The 25,427-nt window shown below is 34.7% G+C and overlaps 1 protein-coding gene across 1 annotated transcript; it reads left to right on the top strand.

The window, feature by feature from the left end:
• The first annotated feature begins 2,242 nt into the window (after positions 1-2,242).
• On the top strand, positions 2,243-25,140 carry LOC121741074 (anaphase-promoting complex subunit 1-like). Its single transcript, XM_042133766.1, has 38 exons — positions 2,243-2,429; positions 2,807-3,032; positions 3,276-3,339; positions 4,805-4,889; positions 5,132-5,397; positions 5,504-5,609; positions 5,694-5,851; positions 5,981-6,168; positions 6,238-6,307; positions 7,193-7,363; positions 7,816-8,291; positions 9,318-9,777; positions 10,476-10,811; positions 11,605-11,688; positions 12,725-12,817; positions 12,970-13,029; positions 13,109-13,207; positions 13,441-13,581; positions 14,118-14,198; positions 15,558-15,629; positions 16,006-16,077; positions 18,177-18,270; positions 18,346-18,428; positions 18,541-18,591; positions 19,056-19,133; positions 19,254-19,375; positions 19,459-19,619; positions 20,152-20,228; positions 20,299-20,412; positions 20,486-20,587; positions 20,868-21,008; positions 22,516-22,689; positions 22,985-23,048; positions 23,122-23,261; positions 23,349-23,488; positions 23,758-23,836; positions 23,972-24,070; positions 24,440-25,140. Exons 2-38 carry the CDS (start codon positions 2,815-2,817, stop codon positions 24,833-24,835), a joined length of 5,415 nt encoding a protein of 1,804 aa, XP_041989700.1. The 5' UTR covers positions 2,243-2,429; positions 2,807-2,814; the 3' UTR covers positions 24,836-25,140.
• The last annotated feature ends 287 nt before the right edge of the window (positions 25,141-25,427 follow it).

The following is a 25,427-nucleotide window of genomic DNA, read 5'->3' as shown; positions in this document are numbered from 1 at the left end:
CCATTCTCAGACTTAGTCTAATTTTGGTGGACGGCCAAAAATGAGAAAACTTATTTATTTTTTTTAGACTGAGAGAGTATAAATCGAGAAATCTATGTTAAATTTAAAGTTTTAAAATACGTTTTTAAGAGCAAGAAAATGATTATTAACTTCCTAATATATTTTTCAGTTTTATCTCGAATTGATATTTTTTCTAACTACTAAAATTACTATCAAGAAGAATAATTAACTGAAAATTAAACTAATAAAAAAATGACATGTGAAATGTGCATAAATTATTGGATTCAATATATAATGGAGTAGAATGATTGATAGTTCTAATTTCAAAAATAATTCTTATTTGGACACGCTTATAATATTATATTTTTAAAATATCAGTCAACACCAGACTCTTTAAAAAAATATATTACTTCATCCATTCCATATAAATAGGTCCGATAAGATTGATATGCGTTTTAATACATAATTGATTAAGTAAGAGTAAATAAGAAAAAAATATGACCTATAAAATTTAAAAAAGGGTTTTTTCAAGGTGAACCTAAAAAAATATGACCTACAAAATTAAAAAAAATGGTTTTTTCAAGTTGAACCTTTTTCCCGCCTTTTCTTCATCTTTACTCCCATTTTCGTCTCTACGCCTAATTGAAAATTTAGGCCTCATTTTTAGGGTTGTTAATTATTTAATTATTTAATTTTTAAATATATGTCGTTTGACTACAAGTCATAAATAGTTAAGTTTATAAGTTTTAATATTAAAAAAATAATAGAACCATAATCAAAATTTAATTTAGCTAATTGAATTTATAATCTATATTGTTATAATTAATCTTCACCATGTCCTATTAAATATGAAATATTTGCTTTTCAGCATGAGATTTTATGCAGGATTGTTTTTTGAGTGAATGAAAATAGAATAAAGTAAGAGAAAAGAAAAAATTAGATATGATGTAGATTTCATTTTAGGAAACGTTTCATTTTTAAAGAGATAATAAAAAAAAGAAAATATTTAATTTCTAATGGGACAGATGAAACACTTTTAAAATTTTCATAATATTTTGTATTTTAATTTTTTACTTTCTACATGTTTAAAAGTTAAGGAAATAAAGAGAGAAGTATGACTTGATATAAGGTGATTGAAAAAGCAAAATAAAATAGTACTCCAATATTAGATACATAGAGAAAATTCCATAGCCCGTAACTAGGTACCCAATTTTATGAATGTCTAAAAATGCTCCTTATGCCTTGGGAAGCATTTTCGGTAGTAAAATAGGCCAAATAGTGAAAAAATACCATGAGTGAGATTTACCCCTTAAGTCTAGAGACTATATATGATAGTTTTAAATTTCATGGACTATTCATGTGCAAACCTCGAAGTTCAGTAGTACTATTTATGATTTATTTAGTTCACTCTTTTTTAAAATTCGTGCGTAATGAAATGATACTCCGGATGGACGAAGAGAATAAAACGATAATGAAATAAAATAATATGAATAAGAAAAAAGTACTAATTCCGTTCCAAATTTGAATTCACACTTGAAGTGGGCACAAAATTTAAGAAATGTAAAAAATAGTGATTTAGAAAAGTTAGTGGAAGATGGAGTCCAGATTTTTATATTGGTTTTATAATAAAATGTGAGTGAATTGAGTTAATGGAATGTGAGAGACCTACTTACCATTTATGGTAAAAGTGAAATGTGACTCTTATTATGGGATAGACCGAAATGACAAAATGTAACTCTTATAGGTCAAATGAAGTATAAAATAATAAAATAATCAGAATAAGAAAAAATATAAAGTAAAATAAAATAATTAAGAGTAAAAGCCAAAACTGGTTCTGAACATTTTGGTCTTATATTTTGAATTTTTGCATCCTGAACATTTCAACTCGGATCACAATTGGTCATACACTAATATTTTCGTTAATTTTTAAACGGTTTTAACCCCATTTTGACCGATTTTTAAAATTTTGACCGATTTTTAAATTTTAAAAATCGATCTAAATGAGGTTAAAACAATTTAAAAAGCGGTCTAAATGGGGTTAAAACCGTTTAAAAATTGACGAAAATGTTAGTGTAGGACCAATTGTGACCCGAGTTGAAATGTTCATGATGCAAAAATTCAAAAGATAAAATATATGACCAGAATCGTAAAATGGACGTGCCTATTTTGACCTTTAATTTATAATTAAAGTAAAAAGAGAATGGAGTATATTTTGTTGTATTGATTTACATTCATTTTTTGAGCACAGCTGCAAATGCTCTGTTCAGTTAAACAGAGGCTGTCCCATTCTCACTCTCGTCGTGTCTCTACTCTCTCACGTTCTCAGCCACTCCGGACTCCAGACCGCCGCCGCCTGGTCGCCAGTATCCCTCACCCTCTCAGCCGCTCGCCCGCAGAAGAAAGACGCTGACGCAAATTGCAAAGTTCAGGTAAAACATATGCATTTCTAGGGATTTTTTTTGGCTTCGATTGTCGAAATTTTATCGTGAATCTACGAATTATCGTGTAGTCGACTACTTCTGTAGAAATCTATGTGAAGTTTAAGTTTAAAATGCTATTCGGTTATGCAAAGACCTTCAAATAGGAGTTATGATTTCTTAAGAGAAAGTTTGGAACTTGAGATTCAACTTTCAAGTGAAGAAATCTCAAAGGGGAAGAATTTCCTAGTCTACAATATGTTGTAGACGCTGCTTTATTATTCCTCACCTAATGGAAATTGCGACAGTCAGTAGACAGAGTGGTAGTTTCAATTTTTAAATGTTGGGTTTCGCCTGTAGCTTTAAGCTGCTGCTTTGTATTATTTCAGTTGCCACGATGCCTCGCGATGGTGTACGGGAGCTCACCGTACTTTCAGAGTTTAGGCCGTTTGGATTGACTGCTGAGGCTTTGGATGGCGGCAGTCCCTCCGGTGATGACGATGGTGATTACCATTTCTTTCTTTTCGACCCACAGGTTGCCAAGCAACGAGATGAGGCCGTCGAGGTTGAAGATGCTTCGAGCAGCGATCACGAGCTATTTGTCAGGGGAAATAGGTACCATCTGAATTTTTGTGGAAATGCAGGTCTTTGGATATAATGCCAATAGATGTGACTATGTGAGTAAAAATCACTTAAGGAACCTTTTGTTGGAATGAATTGGCATATCTTTTTTTTTATTGCATATGTAGGAAGTAAATTTAAATACTTTTAATTTTATTGAATAAATTATTGCATTAAGATTTATGGAATGAAAAATTGTAGTAATTTGTAACTTTGGATAATTTCTAATTGTGACAGAATCATATGGAGTGCTGGCTCTAGAGTGTATAAAAGGTTTACTTTGCCCTCCAAAGTCATCAAGGTGATTGAGGTTTCAAGCAAACTATGTACAATTATTTGAATTGGAAGCTAATTTATCATGGTTTCGTGTCTCCCTCCTTTATGTGTCGCTGAGTTCTATTGTTGTATGTAAGATTTGGTATACAACTTTATGTTACTTAGCATACATTAAAATTGATAGGGAAAACATTCTCTTCGAACGTTATTTTTTGTATTTCTTTAAAGTTTGTCTTCATCGTTTTCTTATGTACCTTCTAATTAAAAAGGATGTGATTGCATTTAGACCATTGGTCCATTTTAAAAGAATGTTGAAGCTTTTATTTGGAAGTTCCTCTCTCCAAGGACAATGAAGAAAGAGTCATTTAGTTTTGGAATTCATTAAGCATTGTTAGTTGAGTCACTTGGATCAAATTATGCATTAATTGATTACACAACAAATACACTGTAATAACTAATAGCTTGGCCCCTAAAAATAGAGACTTTAAGAATGTCACAGTTTTTTATGTGAAATTGGTATAGTAGAAGAAAGAAAGAGAAAAAGTTGTGGAAGTATTGTTAGTGGATAGTTGGACCCACATCATAAGTAGTGTAATGTGTGGCAAATTTTTTTCCACAAATAGAAGTGGACTAATTTTGATGGACGGACCAAAATGGCAAAAATGGACTATTTTTTTGGGACATAGGGAGTATGTCATAAGTTACATGTTCGGCTAAACCAGGGCTACATCATGGAAGTAGGAGATTTATTCTGTATCTAACTATCTGCCAATAACTAATATAGTAGTATTGTCTAAGAAACCCTACCCTCAATTGTTAAAATCCTAAAGAGATTTTCCTCATAGTATATCAATCCTCTCAAGTTTATCTCTCTAATTTATTCTAATGAATTTTCTCCATTAAAAGTTGTCTCAGACGAAGATATGCTCATCCCTCACAGCAGAATAAAGGGAAAAAAGAGAAAAATACATGTCTATAATGGGTTGGATGAGCAGCATGGTTACTGGGGCATATAATGTATTGTGACTAATTTCCAAAAGTTTTCTTATTCTTAGCCTTACTATGATTCTGATGTGCTGATGGCAGATGGCTACGGGATCATTTCTCTCGAAAAATAAAAAAAGCATGAACACACATTTCTATAATTATAAAGTGATTGTGAGCATTTATTTGGTTGTACTAACTTTATATTACACATGGATTTAATTAGCAGACAACTTGAAATTTTAAGAAAATAATAAAAAATGATCTGAAAAACTCAGACCAAACCTTTTCATAATTTGGAAAATCCAACAATACTTAAGTATGTAAAATCTTATTGCTTAGTTGGAGATTCTTGATCCTAGTTTCTTCTATAGTACTATATTCTCATGCAAGTGAATCTAAAGAAAAGAAAGTCATCATTCTGTTTGTGTGAGGCTTAAACTTAGTTTGTCTGATTTCTTTATTTTATTGAGTGGCTTGTTGGGTTGATAATCAAAATATATCAGGTATGCTGGTCCCGGATGAGTGATATGTATGAAGCCTTGCTTTGTGTTCTTCAAGTTGATAGATTAACCATCTATGGTATAGCAGGTGAGTTAATAATCATCTTTTTTTTTCTCTATAAGTTTCATACAATCATCTAGGTTTGGGAAGGTTGTCACTGACCAATATTGTATTAGTAAATGAAATCTAAGTTTCTTTCTTGGGGCTTCTGCATTTGAAGGGATTTGTTCTTATATATCTCCTTTTGAATCTTTGAAGAATGACCCTTAGCCTCTACCTTGGTGCTTATTTGATTTTGGACATGTAAGCTTGAGGCTTTTCTTGTATAGGTGAAGAAGTTTCTGTCCCACTTCCTTATGCCATCACATCAATATGGTCTCTTCCTTTTGGTTTACTTCTCCAGCGGGCATCTGAAGGGAGCTTGCTATCAAATATATCATTATCATCTTCTAATCCGTTCTTAAGTGCTCGTGATGCCTTCCGCCAGAAAAGGGATATTTATACTCCAACTCATATGTTTGATTATTGTACAAGAAGCGATGGGACATCAATGTCCTCCCATATAATATTGAAGGATCCCCTAGAGGATCCTCAGGTATCAATTTAATGATCCCCCATAATACATTGATTCAATTTTCTGCGTCTCTTAATATCAATATAAGTTCATTACTTATGAGAATTTGTTATGTGATGTTCCTTAGATAACTTATATTGAAGAAAGAGGCAAATTGAATTTAATGTGGGAATTTGATGAAAGAACAATTTGGACAAGTGACTGTTTGCCCTTAATGGTGTCATACAATAAGGGTAAATGGAGTTATTTTTTCAAGATTTGGTACTGCTATTTCTCTGGATATATTGGCTAAGAGTAGGTATTATATTTCTCCACAGGAAAGATGCAACACTCCCTCTGGGTCGTAGAGGTCAATGGATCCAACCTTCAAGTGGTGAATCCTAAATCATCTGATTTAATTTCTCCTTTGAAGTCAACAAAGCATTACTTCAGAAGGATATGGCAGGGCAAGGGTTCACATACTCCTGCCAGTAAGGTGAGAGTTTTTATATTTTCTTGTTGCCTTCTTGATGAAGGCCTATGCACTATGATAACTTTTTATTGCTATATTGTTGTTTCCTTTTTGATTTTTTTTTTCATTTTGGTCTGTCCCTACTCTTAACAGGTATTCCTGGCAGTGGATGATGATTGTACACCTATTATATGTTTCCTTCTCCTAGAACAGAAGAAGTTGTTGTCTTTACAACTCCAGAGTCTGGAAGTAAATAATGAGACAGTCTATGATATTAAGCCTGATATGAGCTGGTGCATATCAGCAATTGCTGCCGCTGCTGTTGCTGTCACTCGACCCAAGTAATATTAACATCTTTCTTCTGCTTAGTTTGTCTTTATTGGTAATTGACTTGAATTTGACTTATGCAGAGTAAAAGTGGGACAACTTCCACACAGGGATGTAATAACTTTGACCCCTGCAAACACACTACTTCTCTATGTAAGATGCTGAAACTTTCTCCATAAGCTGTCTGTAGATGTATACACGATAAAAGCAAAGAGATGATCCATGTTTGCTTTTGCAGGCTAATATTGGCTTCCTTCAATCTCACCTTAATTTTACCTTCGCTGATCGCTGCTATTTTAAAAAATTTCAAATGTAGTTTATTACATTGGCCTATTATGTTTCTTGAAATATAAAATTATGCATGTCCATTGCTTTGTAGGAGTCCGGCTTTCACCCTAGCTAGGTGTTGACAAATTGAGACTGATCTTTCATTCTATTCTCTTGCTTTGGAAGACTACACACATAATGTGTATATCTAATGTCCAGTTAATTATTCATTAGTACACAACAGATTATGTTCCTCTGAACATTCTCTTACTCTTACCTCTTTATATTTCTAGACTCAGTTGATTGCGGACTTAAATTTTGGTTGTCTTGGTCGGTGGAAATTATTGGCCCCAGCTATTTATCTTGCAGCGTAGATCAGTCTTCACATAGTTGCGATGTAATTATATTGTTAAAACAGATTAAACTGATTCAAACTTCTAGACCTAGGCTAGTTGTTGGTTGGTATAGGAAAAAGTTGATGTGCCCTCTTAAGGTCCGACTATGATTCTCCATGCAAAATGGTTTTCTTTATTTTGTTAAGTAATGTTGATTCGCTCTACTAGTTTATAACAAAGAAGCCTTTTATTATATGTGCTAACATTGTACCACATATACCTGTTAAATGCATTTATTGTGTGAATGTGAATAAGTTACACAGCACCTTATCTTTTCAAAGAATCCATGTGTTACGTTACGGTTTGCTATATTAATTTCTAATTGAAGTTATGTGTCAGTATTTTGTTTGGTGACTTTGGCCCTTTATAACTGCAGTGTGGGAAGCAATGCTTGTGCAAGTATGTTATGCCTTCTCCGTTGGTCATTGCACAACTTTTGGGTGGAGGGGACCTTTCAGGAGTCAACAACACTTTAGATGATTTGAAAATTGTAGAATTAGCTGAGGCTGTTGAAGGACGCATCAACATAGTTTTCAACAATGGAAAAGTAAGCTTTTTATCATGTATCAGCCTTTTTAAGAACCTTCTTAAAGTGAGAATGCGAGAATCAATTGCACTGAGCCGAGCATATGGAGTATGTGCATTTTTATCAATATTGAAAGTTCAAATATTCACCGTCATAATATTAAATCATTATGTTCTTGTAGTGTTCTCACAGTATACTTCATATGTTCAATGCATATACTCTACACGTCAAGTGCAATGCTCTAACATTCACAATAAAAAGGTTCTCCCAGCTCCCATCCCATACCCTAAACCCTTAATATGCAGGGATTGGTCATCCTGAGGACTACATTTTTTTGTGAGAATACTGCATTGACGTACAAGTCAATGTGCTTGCCATGATATTGATTGCACTAAAAGAAAACAAATTTTCACCCCTTGTGGTATCTACCTGACAATGATGCTTACATTTTGCTATACTTTTTTCAACTTCAGAATTACAGATGCACATTGCGACGCAGTCCATCATCGTCTTTAACTAGTGAGTGTATTGCGGCAATGGCAGAAGGGCTTAATCCTAGCTTATATAAATACTTTCTTGGTCTTCTATGGGGTGGTGATGATTCAACTTATTTAGCTAAGGCGGATTTGTGTGCGGATTCAGAATGGGAGTCCTTCTGTAATGTGATAACAAAACTATGTCAAAATCCCATTAGAAACTCTCAGTTATCACATTCATCCTGGGAGTTCTTAGTTAAGAGCAAATATAATCAACAATATTTAAGGAGTAATTATATTGCTGGTGCTTTCCCTGGATTATTATCTAACTCGAAGGAATCTGATTCATCTGCCGTCATTGCAAATCACACCGAGAACGCGGAGGAAGCCTTTTGCATGAAATTGCTGACAGAAACATTGTATTCATTGCATGCAGTATATGAAACACTTAAACTTGACAATCTCCGTAAAAGGTGTGATTCCTTCTGATTTAATCTATTTTATGTTCTGTATGTATGCAAAGCTTTACATTTCATCATTTAAAATAATTGGTTGTACTTGTAATTCAACTATTCATGTAAGCTATGTAAATAGTTGATAACTCTGTAATATCTAGGCTGTTCATATCTTGCTATGGATGGCGACTTGCAACTATAGCTCCCCCTATTCAGGATCTTGGAATTCATCAAAAAGCATGGTGTGCATTTTAAGCACAATAGTACTCCTTTTGTCCCATAGATAGAAATAGGCTATTTGGGGATGACACAGATTTTAATGTGTAATTGGTAAAGTAAGAGAGAAGGAGAAAAAGTAGTTGAAATAATGTAGTGGATGGTGGACCATAAATGATAAAGTAAAAGAGAAAGAGAAAAGGTTTCCCTAAATGGATATGGACTATTTCTATGTAACGGACGAAAAAGAAATTCAGCCTATTTCTATGGGACACAAGGAGTATTAAGCAAGAGAGGTGACTCTATGTGCACCAGAATGTACTATATATATAATGTTTAACATGATATGCTTATCTACATAATCCACCTGGATAAACTTTTCAAGAGAACAAAGAAATAAGTTACACAACTATGAATATGTGTACTTAATATTCATTAAACTTATTCCCATTATCATGAATAAGCCTGTCAAAGTAGGCTAGGCCTAGCAGTTGTGTGCAAGATATCAACTCAACCCTTGATAGTACCTATCCCTGCCACTTGTTGGCAGACTGACAAGTGGCTACACCATAAATTCAACCTCCGTGTTTCTTTGCAAGAACTGGTTCCAAAGAAGCATCTGAGGGCATTGAATTTTTCTTTCCAAAAAGAAATTGAAAGAATAACAAATATGAGAGTGCATACTGGCCAGCTCATTTAGCCCCCTGCTTCTTTCTTTTTTTTTTGATATTTTTGATTTTTGATTGGTAGTTTGGTGATTTACCTGCCACCTTATGCAAAAATACTGTCTGGAGTACCTTTCTCACATAAATGTTTATCTTTCTCCAGGGACTTAGGCCTATTGGTTGTTCTTCTATATGACATTGCTAGCTTTTTACATGAACCGAGCTACATGGATCACTATAAACGTGATTTTCCCATGCTTCTGAAAGACTTTGTAACGTCACAGTTCTTGCCTGCCTCAAAAACTCCTCCAAGTTTATTTAGATGGCTTGAGAACTGCTTGCAGCATGGATGTGCTTCTGCTAGTATTTGTGATATTCCACTTCTGGTATGTAGAACTGGAACTTCTGTAGTGAACTGGGCTAGGAAGATAATTTCATTTTATAGTCTGTTGTGCGGAGCAGAGCAAGCTGGAAAGAGTCTTTCAACTGGTGTTACCTGTAATATTGCGCCTGGATTATATCATACTCGAGAAGAGCTAACAGTTTTGGGAATGGTTGGTGAAAAATTTGGGTTGCATCATCTTGACTTGCTTCCGGCTGGTGTATCTCTTCCTCTTAGGCATGTAAGTCAATACCTCATAGTTAGGATGTTTATTTTTTCTAAGTTCTATGGAGACCAGTTCTATTTTATGTTCACATTATAGATGACACATCATGACTTGGTGTGAATAGTCACAATAGGGTATCTACTTACTAAGCTTAGCTGCATTTTTATTAAGCCCGCATAAGTGTTAATGTTTCCTGCAATAGAATGTTGGTGACAGTTGAAGCCAAATTCTATTTTTTGGCCTGAATTAAATACCATAATTGTCTTGCTAGAGGCTTAAATTTGCATAGTATTACTATTCTATCTTTAAGACTGACTGTGACCATGACGATTCTCTGTAGCTATTATGAATAATGACTTCCCACATCCTTTTTTTTCCTGCTCTCTTATCTGGCCTTTGGAGTTACTATTTCTGTAATCACTTAGCTATTACTCCCTCAGTCCGCGAATAGGAGTCCCGTTTTTCCATTTTAGTCTGTCCGGGAATAGGAGTCCCGGTTCACTTTTACCATAAATGGTAATAGGGTCCCACCTTCCACTAACTCATTCCACTCACATTTCATTTAAAACTAATATATACAAGTGGGACCCTTATTCCATTAACTTTTTTCCACCCACTTTTCTTAACATTTCTTAAAACCCGTGCCGCCAAGAAATGGGACTCCTAATGGCGGACGGAGGGAGTATCATTTATCTAACTATCCGTCATGACAGGCAATAGATAAGTGCCGTGAATCTCCTCCTGCAAATTGGCCAGTTGCAGCATATGTGCTACTCGGTCGTGAAGATTTAGCATTGCTCCATTTGAGAGATACCACAAAGTATTCTGAACTTGATTGTACAAGATCAAATTTAATCTTGGGGTCTACGCCTTACATGTTACCACTACATCCAGTGACTATACCCTCCTCAGTTTCTGATACACTTGAAATGGATAATTTGAAGCTAGAGGACATAGACAATTTTGAGGGACCAGTCATTGATGGAATGGAGCATATTTTCAACTCTAGTACACAGTTACGCTATGGTCGTGATCTTCGGCTAAATGAGGTGCACTTGAAATGAATACTTTTATCTTAGTTGGAGCCTCCTGGAATACCTACTTTTGGGTTTATTTGTATTTACAATATTATCTTTTGTCAATAGTACTTCTGTCGCAGATCCATTTAAGATAGTTAAGATTTTCCTTGCTCACAACGGTTTTTTGTTTTAGTTACTCATTTAGATCCTTTTCGTTTTTCAGTTGTTTTTAATGGTTGATACTGATTTTACTCCATAATGACAATGAATAAATTTAATATATTTCACATGGAATGTGTGCACATTACCTTTGCTTTACCTTCTTCCGGTACCTCACATCCATATTACTGGATTACTTGATTATGCAAGGGATAAACTTAAAACGTTTAATACATCCCCAGGAAATTTAGTTTAGTTCACCTTGTCTTCATATGTATCTTCCATCAAATATTATGCTTGTAGAATAACTTACTTATGGTTTTCTTGTGAATGAGATCTTTAGAGATTGGAGCTTAATGTTGTGGTCCTTTGTGGAATGGTGCATTTTTTTGTTTTACTCAAGTTATATGGATATTACTTAGATCTTATCTTAGTGTTTGTAACATGATCTCATAAAGCTGCCATGCTATTCCCTTGAGCTTGGAATTTTGCTCTGCATCAACTTACAATAATCTATAGAGATATGCTTTTCTGTGATTTAGGATATACTCTGGCAGTGATTGAGAAACTTGTCTTGTTTTCTGGGTGATAAATTTAAATCCACTGTAATTGAATGCTGATGTAGTTGATATTATATACTTACAGTTCAACTGTGTTCTGATAGGTTAGGCGCCTTCTATGCTCTGCTAGGCCTGTAGTTATTCAAACACCTGTTAACCCTACAGCTTCTGATCAGGACTTCCAACAGGTATCGATTTCATTACTCTGCAGATTCTCTTATTTTTACTAAGTAATTCAAAGACTTGTACCGTAATGCTTATTATCTTAGACCAGTTTGTCACTATCTGCTCAGTTGCATTGTCTATGTTCGTATTTGGTGTCTTGTTGTATTTATCATTAATTTTTCTAAATGTTATGTTATGTCCCACTGCATATTCCATACAAACATAACTCAGTTGAAATGCCACAGATAATTCAAAAAAGATAAATGACCAAATCCACCAATGTATAACTCTGAGTTGTAATGTATCATGAGTGATTGCTATGAATATATGACTATCAAACCACGCTTTCTGATTTTACCAAAATAAGTTAGACTGGTTAAAAGCATGGAAAACTTGGAACTGACAAAAGAATGACTGAATATGATGTAGCTTTCCCTAAACATGACCAGGATATAGTTGTGCACTCTGATCTCTATAGGTCCGACCTCATGGATCAATAGAAATAATTCACTTGCTTATCGTTGTGGTTCAGTTAGCACTTAGCAGTATAAGCTATACTCTTAACTCTCCTGAAGATCATGATTTAAATGTATGCTGCATTTGAGAACATACTGTACGTCAGTACGTCTGAAGGTTGCTGTTTCTGAGCCATATGCATCTCTCCCCAATCAGCATCATCATCACCTTTTTGTAAAATTCATGGTTTGGTGTCTAGATGTGAAATCCCATATCATTACTTTTTTAAATTTGTATCCTCATAGCCATAAATAACATTGTTTTGTGAAAATTAAATATATGGTATCTATTTAACCACCAGAGTTATATAGTTTACTCTTGATAGCTTCATCATATAACCCTTTAATTTACTCAAGATTTTGATTTGAAGTTAAATTTGAGTCATTTATGCATTCCCTTTTCTAACTGCCAAAACAAAATGCAATAAACAATATTTGTGGCAGTTGGGGCGGTTAACCATGCCAACTTCTTAGTACATTTTCAGTTTACCATGCTAGATTTTCATAGGTTTTCCTTTTTTGACTCTTAATATGACATTTGCAGACTCAGCTCTGGCATCTTGCCCAAAGAACTACAGCTCTGCCATTTGGCCGTGGGGCATTTACACTGGGTACCATATGTACTCTTTTGACAGAGGTGCTCAGCCTCTAGTACTTCTCTTGACTCTTCCATATTGTATTGTTGTTCTCTAATGACGACTAGAACATATTCATTTCACCTTTATTTTACTTTATTACTATATAAATGTGCATGAAGTTATTTCTGGTATCTGTATTATTTTTTTCCAGGCACTTGCTGTTCCAAAGCTTGTATTGGCCGGTCGGTTACCTGCACAACAAAACGCAACAGTATGCATTGTTGACACTGTTTTGGTGTTTTTTACTTATTTATACAATTTGTAATTGTGCATGAATATGAATGTCACAGGTTAACTTAGATCCCAATGTTAGAAATATTCAAGAACTGAAATCTTGGCCAGAGTTTCACAATGCTGTTGCTGCTGGCTTGAGACTGTCTCCACTTCAGGTCTATTTAGACCTCACATGCTTAATCCATTAGCCAGTCATGTGCACGGGCTATGTTTTTTCCCTTTCTTGTTTAGTTAACAACATATATGTCTTAAGAATTCATTGTTTCTGCCTTATAGTTGGCCTCAACAGCCGTTCACTTTGCTTGTCAGTTTCCTTGATTGTATACAATCATATTGAATGAGTTTTGTTCTGATACTTTTCTAACTCTAGGGTTATTTCTATAAGCAGGGGAAAATGTCTAGAACATGGATACTTTATAACAAGCCAGACGAGCCTAATGTTACTCATGCAGGACTCCTCCTTGCTCTGGGTTTACATGGACATCTTCGTGTCCTAACAATAACGGATATTTTCCAGTATTATTCACAGGTGACTAATTGTTTTTGGAGACCCTACTGTATCAGGCTTGTTTATTCTACATTTTTGTTTTGTTTATTATACACACATTTGTTTCTCTTTCAAAAAGAATGCATGTGGCTATTTGGGAAAGCAGGATTTCTGCTGTATCCATTTGGTTTATGTGATTTAAAATCTATGTGGTTTCAAATAGTTATTCGTTGTTTTTTGTTTGTGATTGGAGCAAACATGCCATCACCATTTACCCCTGCTAATTATTGGTTTTTGGCCTATTAAATCTTCACTCTCGTGCATTTTTGGATTAGTTGCTATAATGAAGCCTTTTCACATGTAAATTGGAGAAGGATAATTTTGCATTTTTTCTGCATAAAAAGAATATGTTTTTCGTTTTCTTTTTCCTGCCCAAGAATAAATGTAGTTTATAATCTATTGTATCCCTGCTAACTTCACATCCATTGTGTTGCTGCATTTTTTAGTTCCATTCAACTTTGTAACTGTGTATAACAACTCCTCCTAAACTTTTTATTGCACTGATCCTTCTCTTGAAGGAGCATGAAAGTACCACAGTAGGATTGATGATTGGCCTTGCGGCTTCATATAGAGGAACCATGCAACCATCTATTTCAAAGGTATAATGCAGATACGTCTCTCCCAGCCTCTCCTCTTATGTGGTCATTTTTTCCTATTGCAAGTGTATGCAACTTGCATTATTTTGTGTTGTTTTTTGTAATTGTAACATTAACATTAAATTTGTAAGACTAAGAGCTCAACTTGCATTTCTAGCACCAGTTCTTTTCACCAGCATATACTCCCACCAATTAGTAGTTGACTAGTTTTGACAATGTTGTCAAATATCTGCCATGGCGCTATGTCATGGCGTCTATCAATGAAAAAGTATGTATGTTCATCAAAATCCAATAACATGTGAGCACACACAAACATACATGTGTGCATCTATATATGGTATATCAATATGTAGGAATAACTGCAAGGTTCAATAGTAAGGTCCAAATTGAATTTAATTTCTTTGCAAGCATTTAGTTTTTGGATATATGCAACATGCCTGCAGGCTCTGGACAAACATTCTGTTGAATAGTCACTACAATTATTAAAAAAAGACTAAAGTCCAAATTTGGTCCCCTATATTTGCCCTAAAATTTTTCTTGGTTCTATACATTAAGTGTGCTACCTTTTGGTCCCAAACACTATGTTTTGGTCCAGAATTAACATTTCTACTAACTTTAATGGTCAAATGTATTTTGGCCAAATTAATTACTTAATTATGAATCTAATTGACCTTTATAAATTTTAATATTAAATTAATAAGGTTAATTTGGTCAATTAGATTCATAATTAATAATTAATTAATTAATTAATTTGGTCAAAATACATTTGACCGTTAAAGTGAACAGAAATATTAATTCTGGACCAAAGCATATTGTTTGAGACCAAAAGGTAACACTTAAATGTATAAGACCAAAGAGTTTTTTAGGGCAAATGTAAGGAATTAGTCTTAAAAAAATTATCTTATGGAGTACAATCAAGCTATATGATATTGCTGTCAGATCCAAAATATAGTTAATTAATAGAGCATACTATGTTGAAATATTTGAATTTTGATTTAACTACCTCTTCCTTTATGGATGTAATGGCCTTGGTATCATGCTGCAAATAAATCAGTCTGATTGAAATAGTATATATTTATTCTTATTTGGAACTGTTGTCAGCTATTATGTTGCTGATCGTATGCTCAGAACTGTAACTGGAGTATAGAGCAATCAGTTGCTGTATAACTGTAGCATGGACTCATTATATCACTCTTTGGCTTGAATTTGAGTAATTGATAAGAACTGATCAAATTCTGTAAAGTTAATCATTTTCTGCACTAGTGAGTTTACTTTTGTTGTAGATCTTCAGCCTGCGGACCCAGTCACATTGATTCAATCTAATTATTGACTCTCATTGATGTACTTTATTAATATTGGCAGTCTCTGTACGTGCACTTACCTGCCCGCCATCCATCTTCCTTTCCAGAATTAGAACTCCCAACCCTTATACAGGTAAGCTGCTTTATTATGGGGTGATGGAGTTTGCATTTTGATCACTTGATCTGCCATTTTCCCTTATACTTTTGGGTAGCTTGTTGTTAACATAAGATACACTTTAGCTTTTTATTTGAGCTTGTACTGATAAAATCTTCTTTAGTACTATCAGTAAGACCACCTTCTTATCAGATGCTTTATAGAAATCTTGCATGTTTGTACTCTTATTCCTCTAAAGATATCAGTATCATCCCATGATAGCATTTAATGTGGTCAATCATCTTAATCCAGTAGATCGTTATCTGTTATCTGATTTTGAAATACCTAATGGATTGGCTTCGATTTTTGTTCTTTATATATTTTAAGTTTTAACTCTATATTTTAAATTCTGCAGTCTGCAGCACTAATTTCTGTTGGGCTTCTTTACGAGGGATCAGCACACCCACAAACAATGCAAATTCTTCTGGTAATTCTACAACTTAATTCAATCTATGAGTCCCAGTTTGTTGTATGCTATATTTGAGGAGCCCCTTAACATACCCTACTCAAATAAAAAGTAATGAAAAAACATTGAGGAACACCAAGGCCAAAACGGTGGCAAGCCTATGGCGCCAGTTTGTTTGTTGTTTTTTTAGTCTTACTCCAGTCTGTAGAATAGTCTACTGATTCTCAGGGGAATATATAACAGCGAAAGCTGTAAGTTCTCAATGTCTACCTATTAGGGGGAATGTATAGATAATCATGGGCATGGCTTAGATTTAGGCATTTGGGCATCATTATAAAACTTGAATATACTACTTTTCTATTAAGCCAACTACTGCCCTATATCCCAAAACTTAGGCCGTTTCAAAAATCACAAGTATAACCCATCGTTGCATAATTACAATTAGGTGTCTCCTTAAGCCACCCGGACTTGTTTAGAGTATCAATATGAGTTCATCGGTGGTACACTGGTGTATGTCATATATCAGAACTGTATCTGTATCTGATATGGAGTGAAAGGTGGAATCATTAAATGCACTTAATAGGATATCTGAATGCAAATATCGCACAATCAGCATAGTAAAATGGTTGAATACAAAAATTGTTTACAAGTGAATGTAAGAAATGACAAACCTTTTAATGAATTGCACAAGACGAACACGATGAAATATGACATGAAAAGATAGCAACTGGAATTGATAAAAGAAAGGGACGAATCCTAACCAAGAAAGGACAATGTCCTAACGTCACAGCACATGCCAGACACAAACTATTTGATTCCTTGGGTACCTCTCATCATTTGTGTTAGGATTATTTATAGAGAATTACGCAAGACTCCTAATCCTATTCCACAATGGAAATCGAATCTAAACCTATCCACTAAACAAAAGACGTTTGCCTGCACTCTATTGAAAACTTGGAATTCCTACGTTGGTTTTATCAATGATTGCGTCTCGCTCATGAATACTATAATTAATTAAGAAGTCGGGGTCTTTAGTCTACTTATTCTGGCATAAATATGAAAACAAGGAAAAGATAACCATGCATCAGTAGACTTCCCAACGACTATTCCTCTTGCTGCCATTCAAACTGATTTTCTTTGATTGTTATTTGTTGCTGCTCATGCTGATCCCCTCTGACACCAGAATTGACCACACCTTTTCTTCTTCACTTGTATACGCGCCATGGACGATCGCTATCAGTATCATAAAATTATTGATGAAAATCAATTACTAATGACCGTAAACATTTGCAATTAACTAAGGCAAGAGCAAACATGAAAATCAAATAGCAATTTATTCTACCACTTAGCTGTTACCGATAATTCTTAAAATTATTAGCCAAGCTGTTCCTATTAAAGTTTGCAATGTTTTCGTTGTTTCAGCGAGAAATGCCTGCGAACATATATATAAATGTGATATTTGAATGTGAAGATAATTTTACTCTGATTGTTGCCCTTTGAACATTATTTTTACTGATTGCCACATGTTTAAGCCATCCTACTTCTTTATGCGGATCTATATGGTTGTAGTGTCGATATAAATGGGTAAGTAGTTTCAAGTCCTGTCGTATGAAGAAAGAGAAAAATGTGGAGTTTTGCAAATAAATACTAGTTTCAGTGACCAAACAAGAAAAGATAGCCATTCATTTCAAAGCGACAAAGGATATTAAAACATAGAATTTAAAATTCATCTTATATTTAATTTTTAACGGTGCAATATGTGATTTGCTATGTAACATCTTTGATTGGGTATGATCATTGAGCTGCAGCCTGTTCCTCTCATGACTTTCCCATTCCAGATACTATGTATTCGAGGCCCATCATGAGTTTGACCTTGTCTTTCGTTTTGTTAAAGTTATACAAAATGCTGGAGATAATTGTTGGGTCAGGGGCATCTTAGTAGAAGAAACTTAGAGTCTTCTATTTATGTTGATTGATTTCCCAATCAAAGGGTTATTACCTCTCTGTTATTTATTCATATCTTCTTGCGTTTTTATCGTCTATTTAAGAACGATGTCTGTCCCTGTTTATTTCTCCAGATGCAAACCTTGTTTTTGTAATGTGCATAACTTCTGTTTTAGAGTGAAATAGGTCGCAGAAGTGGAGGAGATAATGTGCACGAAAGGGAGGGTTATGCAGTTTCAGCTGGATTTGCGTTAGGATTGGTAGCTTTGGGTACGGATTAAAATTCTTCTGATTTAGATGACTTGATGTTTCTGCTGACACCCCTTGCCTCTTGTGTAAATGAAGGTCGTGGTCAAGATGCTATTGGTTCCATAAACACCTTGGTGGATCGGTTATTCCATTACATTGGTGGCAAAGAACTTCATAATGTATGTTCTGCCATATCTGTATCTGAATTAGAATAATGCTTCAGTCCTTTGGTTGAGCTTCCCAGTGATCAACATTATGAAGTAATTCTTGTTTCATATGTACTGTTATCAGGATGGCCTCTTTTCATCATCAGCTGATGAGTACAACAGAAGTGCGGGACAGGTTGTCTAGTTACCTATGAGCAATATTATACTCCCTCCGTCCCATAAAAATATATGCATTTTCCATTTCCGTCGGTCCCATAAAAATATGGGCATTTCCATTTATGGAAAATTATCCCCAACTCATTACTCATATACATCAATTTATTTACAACTTATACCACTATGGTCCACCATTACAACTCATTAAACACTAAAAATAATATGGGTCCCACTATCCACTAACACTACTTTAACTACCCTTCTCCTCTCTCTTACTTTATCAATTGTGCATTAATTCCCGTTCCATTTCAAATGCACATATTTTTATGGGACGGAGGAAGTATTATTTTTAGTTTTGGCTTCTATCTGATATAGTTTTAAATTCTTTCCAAGGGATAAATTATTTTGCATCCACTCTCATTCTCTTATATATATATATATATATATATATATATATATATATCCAAATTCTCCGTTTTCTAGATTGCAGATGGGAATGTGGTTAATATTGATGTCACTGCACCGGGTGCTATAATCGCTCTGGCGTTGATGTATTTGAAGGTAACTTTATCGTGTTAGATTTCGTTGGTCATTTTTACTTGCCACTAACTTACCACAATTTTGTAATGTTACATAATTTTTACTTTAATAAGTTGTTTCATTTATCCTTGACTTCAACAGACAGAGTCTGAACTTATAGTGTCTAGGCTGTCGATCCCCCAAACTAAGTTTGAGTTGCAATACATAAGGCCAGATTTCATATTGCTCCGTGTCATTTCTCGGAATTTGATACTATGGACCAGGTATAATCTTCTGTTGGTAATGAGATGAAGATGCTTATAATTTTTTATCTGCAATTTGATTAATCCAAGTTTATGTTGCAAAGAATCCAACCATCAGAGAACTGGATTCAGTCACAGATACCTGAAGTTGTAAAAAATGGGGTGTCAGGCCTTGGAAACAAAACGGATGATGTATATGAAATGGATGCCGAAGCTTTTGTTCAGGCATATGTCAATATAATAGTTGGAGCATGTATCTCTCTAGGTAAATTTTATTATGCTGACAAGTTCCTTTGTATCTTTTCATATTTTCTGTTTCAATTAGGATAAACAATATTGTCCAACCAAACTATACATAAACTTTTATATATGAACTTTCCGCATAGGTAACTTACTTTAAATGAAATGAGCAAACTAGTATTTACTTTATGTTATGTTTATCTGAAATTGGACAGTCCTTGACCATATTTTCTGAGCTTGAATAAATGCATTTTCCATTATATTTATGCTTCAGTGTGTAGTCATAATAGATAGTCATTTTACATGGAATTACCTTTAAAAGAAACTCTATTTTTGTGACATTTTCCTGGTATTGACATTATGGCTTCTTCTTTGGTTGATTGTACAGTAGGATAAACTTTCATTTGCTCAACTTAGTTTTTATTTATCCATGGAAGAAATAAAGAACCAATATCAAATTGACACGAATAATTGAAACCTCCTGAATTATTTGTTTTGCATGATTCTACTCTGTTCATTGCTTTGTTACTTGCTGAAAACATCAAAACATGCTGCAGGGTTACGATTTGCAGGTACAAGAGATGGAAATGCACAAGAGTTGCTTTACAAATATGCTGTCTACTTCTTAAATGAGGTTTGTCTTGAAATATTATTGTTGGGTATTATTTTGACGTGTTTTAGGATATTCACCATTTGACCTGCAGATAAAGCCTGTTTGTACTTCCAATTCAAATGATTTACCCAAAGGCCTATCCGTTTATGTTGATCGGGGGACATTGGAGACATATCTTCATCTTATTGTTCTTTCCCTATGTGTGGTTAGTATTTTGGTTGTCAGTTTATCCATGATTTTAAAACAAAGCTACCTCTGACTGGTAGCTGTGGTTGCAGGTAATGGCTGGATCTGGTCATCTACAAACGTTCAGATTCTTAAAATTTCTCCGCAGTCGCAACTCTGCTGATGGTCATGCTGGTTTTGGTACTCAAATGGCCGTAAGTTTTCTAAACAAAAATACTCTCTCTATGTACTTATTTGCAAAAATGGGTTAACTTTAGAAGAATCTAAGTTTATATGGTACCTTTGGCTAGTTATTCCACATAATGTCTTCCAAACTTAAGATTGGTAGAAGTCTACATTCAGTTACTAGAATAGACAAAACTAGTTATATTCATTAATGCTTCCAGCCATATCGAGAAGATTGTTCAAAGGAATGTGTGGAGAATAGTCATCCTGGATTTTGGTTCAAACAAATAAGATGGTACATTTTTGTAGGTAAGCTTAGCAAGTGGTTTCTTGTTCATTGGAGGTGGAATGTGGACCTTTTCAACTGGCAACTGTTCCATTGCAGCTTTACTAATAACACTTTATCCGCATTTGCCTACCGGACCAAATGACAACAGATGCCATCTTCAGGTAAAGTAATTTGTACACGTGATATGCATTATTATTGTGATATCTTGTGCATAATTTGTATAAGTAGTTATCTTCTTGTTTTTCAAAATTGTTCCTATATGACATAGTATTTTGCTTGACTGAATTAATTAGAGTTCTTGTTAGCCTTCATAACTCATTTTGATAATGCTTTGGGACTATAAACTTCCTTTCACTTGAAGAATTTATTTGGCTTTAGAGAATAGTAAGTACAGACTACAGAGTATGTAGAGAGGAGAAGAAAAGTACTCCATATTTCTTATTAGTGTATTATACAAGAGTCCTACACATACATGTAGGGAAAACTAGGGTAAAGTACATAAAGAAATTTAAATACAATAATATTCTACAACTCTTCCCCAAGTTGGAGCATGTATATTGATCATGTCCATCTTGGTGCAAAGCCCTGAGAAACTTTTCCTACTCAGCAGTTTTGTAAGGATATGGGCAGTTTGTCCCAGTCAAATAGTCTGATTTAACACCCTCCCATATGTAAGTGCATTACCCAGAAGCAGGCATCTTATCAAGGCTTCATAATTAATATCAGAATATCCTTTAATCTTTTGAAGACCGTTCTTCTTAAGCAACAATCATTTTCCTTAAAATTTCTGTATATATTGAAGAATTCGAATAGCAGCATCCTAATTGACTTGCTTAAGCTTATCCAAGAAATGACTGATCACACCAATGACAGGAAATGTCAACCAACCTTTATGATAATAAATTGTCTTCTTTAAGAAGTCAACCTTAAAAGCATCCTCCCCTAGAGAAACATATCCTGAGGTTGCTCCATAAAGGCAATTGGAGTCAGACTACCACAGATAACGACATTCTTTTCATTGTGCCAATACTCTCTCTGACTCATGTTACTCACACTTTTCTATTTCGGCTCATCGCAAACTACTTGTATTATTTCTATTTTAAGTAAGAATTAGGGTATTTAATTAATATATTAGAGTTAATTAAGTGTTCCCTTATTAAGTGATCTCTCATTACACTTAAAATACTAATTTAATTACACTAAAAAATCAATCCAAATTTACGACATAAAATGGAAAGTGTGAGTAACATGGGACGGAGGGAGTACATTACCAAGACTCAACAGAGTTTGAAAGATGATGAGAACAATGATACGGATCGAAATCTGACGAGGAGTGGGAGAGAACGTCGCAACGTAGTCAAAACCACAAGTGTGAGTGTACACTTCAACAAGAAATTTTATAGTGAACACCCACTGACAAGCCACAGTATTTACCGAATGAGTGTACACATCAGCATGAAACTTCATGTGTTTTATTATATTCTCTATGTCTGTGTTCTATTATACTTCTAGGATTTTCATGTATTATGATTTCCACCACGGGCTTATGCCTTGAGCTTACGACTAGTGGACCACTGAAAATTGCTATCTTGTTAAAGTCATGATTACTGAGTTAGTTTTTTTATTCTAAAGTTCCATCCTCTTGATGCGTGCCTCCTCTAATTTCAGGCATTCAGGCATTTATATGTTCTAGCTACTGAAGCACGCTGGATTCAAACTGTCGATGTTGATACTGGCTTACCAGTTTATGTGCCTCTTGAAATAACCAATAAGGAAACTGATCTCTACTCTGAAACAAGTTTCTGTGAGGTCACTCCTTGCAGCCTTCCAGAACGTGCTATTGTAAGTCTTATTATCCAATACCCATGCACATAGTCTCTCTCCTGTAAACTCATTACTTGTCTTTGGGGTGACTAACATTAACTTCCAGACCCTGATGGTTGATCGCTCAATAAAGATTTGATAGTTGAATTTAATCACTTACCATAGCATGATTAGCATCTCATTCTTGGCATTCACAAAGATGACCATTACCATGGGCGTTAAACTCTATGGAAACTATTGGTTTGATTACTATTGCTGGCTTGGTCACGTTTGAAGCATGAAATTATGACGACCTTTCTGTTCTTGTTTACAGTTGAAGTCTGTCCGTGTCTGCGGTCCTCGATACTGGCCTCAACTCATTGAGCTTTGTCCCAAAGGTATGAATGATTCCATTACACAATCAACTTGTTTGATTGCACTTTGACTATATGGATAATGGTGATTGTACAGAAAAACCATGGTGGAATTCTGGAGAGAACCATCACCCTTTTAATTCAGGTGTTCTGTACGTGAAGAGAAAGGTCGGAGCATGTTCATATGTGGACGATCCAATTGGAAGTCAATCTTTGTTATCACGAGCAATGCACAAGGTTTACACTTTACATCGGTCTTAATAATTTTGTTTACCTTCTACACATATCATGTTGTTTAGCAGAAGGGAATCCCTTTCACTGCAGATGAGTGCCTTGTCTCAACCAAAATCCTGTCTTCCAACCACTGATGCAATCCCAGTAGATCAGTTGGTTAGCACTTTCTCATCAGATCCAAGCTTGATTGCTTTCGCCCATTTATTTTGTGATTCATCTTGGAGTAACAGGCAAGTTTGCATCAAGTTTTTCACGCATCAGATGCTTATGTTTTATGTATTTTCTACATATACCAATTAATGCCAATACTACTATTTGAATGGAAATCAAGTGGTAGTAATATCAAGTCCTATGTAATCAGTATACGTGTGTCTGTGTGTACATTACAGCATTCAATGGAATAAATACATTGGAATGGTTTCTAATTGACAGTCTTTAAAGTTCTAGTTGAGAAATACTCCCAGGAAATAGTTATTCAATGCAAAATCGTTTTCTACAGATTTGAGCTCGATTTCCAGGACTTCTGCCAGCAAGTGTTATTTGAGTGTGTTAGCAAGGACAGACCTGCATTGTTGCAGGTATTCAATCAAAGTTACAGCTCTATTTGCTCTTTTCCCAGATTATGGATTTCCCTTTCTATCCATCTACAAAAGCAATTTAGTGTTTGATCTATCTCGTCAAGAATTATTCAACACAGTGGTTTTGATATTCAGGTTTATCTGTCATTGTATGCTACAATTGGACACATTGTGGATTCGGTCGTTAGTGGTACATACATTATAGGGGATTCACTCTCTCTTTCTAGTTTGAAGGTAACAGTCTCATCCTTTACTTCTGAGTTAATATTTATTTTCTATCACCTTCTAAGTTTGTGTGGAAAGATTGCAGTGATTGTAATTTATATAAGACTGGAAGTCTATTTTTGTTCCTAAACATATGAAATAAATTTGAAACTCTAACCACTTGTTGTGCTTAAGGAGGACTCGAATATCATCTAATTAAAATTTCGAGTACCAAAATCGAATGGGATAGCCAACAATTTGATATGGATTCAACCTAATTTAATTTGTATTTTTCTTGTCTAAAAACAAATGTTTCATATCAACTATTTTTGAAAAACTAATTAAATTTGTTTGTTAAGTTAATCAAATATGTTGACTTATCGTGCTTCCGGGAAACAGATTGCTCTAGCCTATTATGAAGCTCTCTCAAAAGGAAGATTAACTACTTCGAGAGGAGAAATTATGCAATCAACTTTTCTGGGCTCACTCAAGAAGCGGGTTGAAGACATTCTAAATTTTTCCACAGACTTGAACGCAGATATTTGTGAGTACGCTCTTTCTGGGAAATGGCCAACGGGTAATTACCCTGTGGCGAAGTCCAGTATAACCCTATCATGGTACCTGCAGTGGTACAATGTGCCTTCGCCGCTAGATATTAAAAGAGCCGAGGAGAGTATAAAATGTGCTAAGACAAGCCCATCCATTCCCTTGTTGCGGGTGGTGTTCCCTACAACTCATGTTGTGGCACTTGATGCCATCAATAGATTCTTGACATCTTCACCGGTGAAAGGTTGAAGCCAACTGAATCTCATCGTCATCGTTATCTCGCAAATGGTTACCACAAAACTGGGCTCTAAAAGATGATGGTGAAACTGGTTATATAATCATTGTTTTTCTATCATGTATACTTAGCATAGTTTCACTTCATTACCAGTTGATTTTTGCAGTTGAAGTGAAGAAATGGAAATGTAATTTTGGTAGTTGAGTGTATAACTTGCGCCTTTAAGGATTTTGGATAATCCGGGTATTCATTTTGTCTTTATACAAAAGATAATTATGATTCATACAACGAAATCATAGATTAACTATAGTTGAATATATGACCCCTGATTAATCATTAATTTTCATTTTCGATGATAATAGGAATGTACTCTCTGTCCCATCTTATATGATGCCTTTTATCAAAATTGTGTATGGTGCTAATTCCATTTAAAAATGCCACACTTTCCTTTTAAGTTTATTTCATTATAAAAAAGTGAACATCATATTCGGTTATTCAACTATCAATTGATATCAAGGCTTAAACAGGGCTTGTTGCCTTGGGGCTTTGCAAGCTTACGAGCCTGGACCCGTCTGAGGGTGGACAACTTACAAGCCTGGACCCATC

Source organism: Salvia splendens, chromosome 7 (genome assembly GCF_004379255.2).
Source record: "Salvia splendens isolate huo1 chromosome 7, SspV2, whole genome shotgun sequence".
NCBI lineage: Eukaryota > Viridiplantae > Streptophyta > Magnoliopsida > Lamiales > Lamiaceae > Salvia > Salvia splendens.
This window is presented reverse-complemented; position numbering and strand designations above follow the sequence as displayed.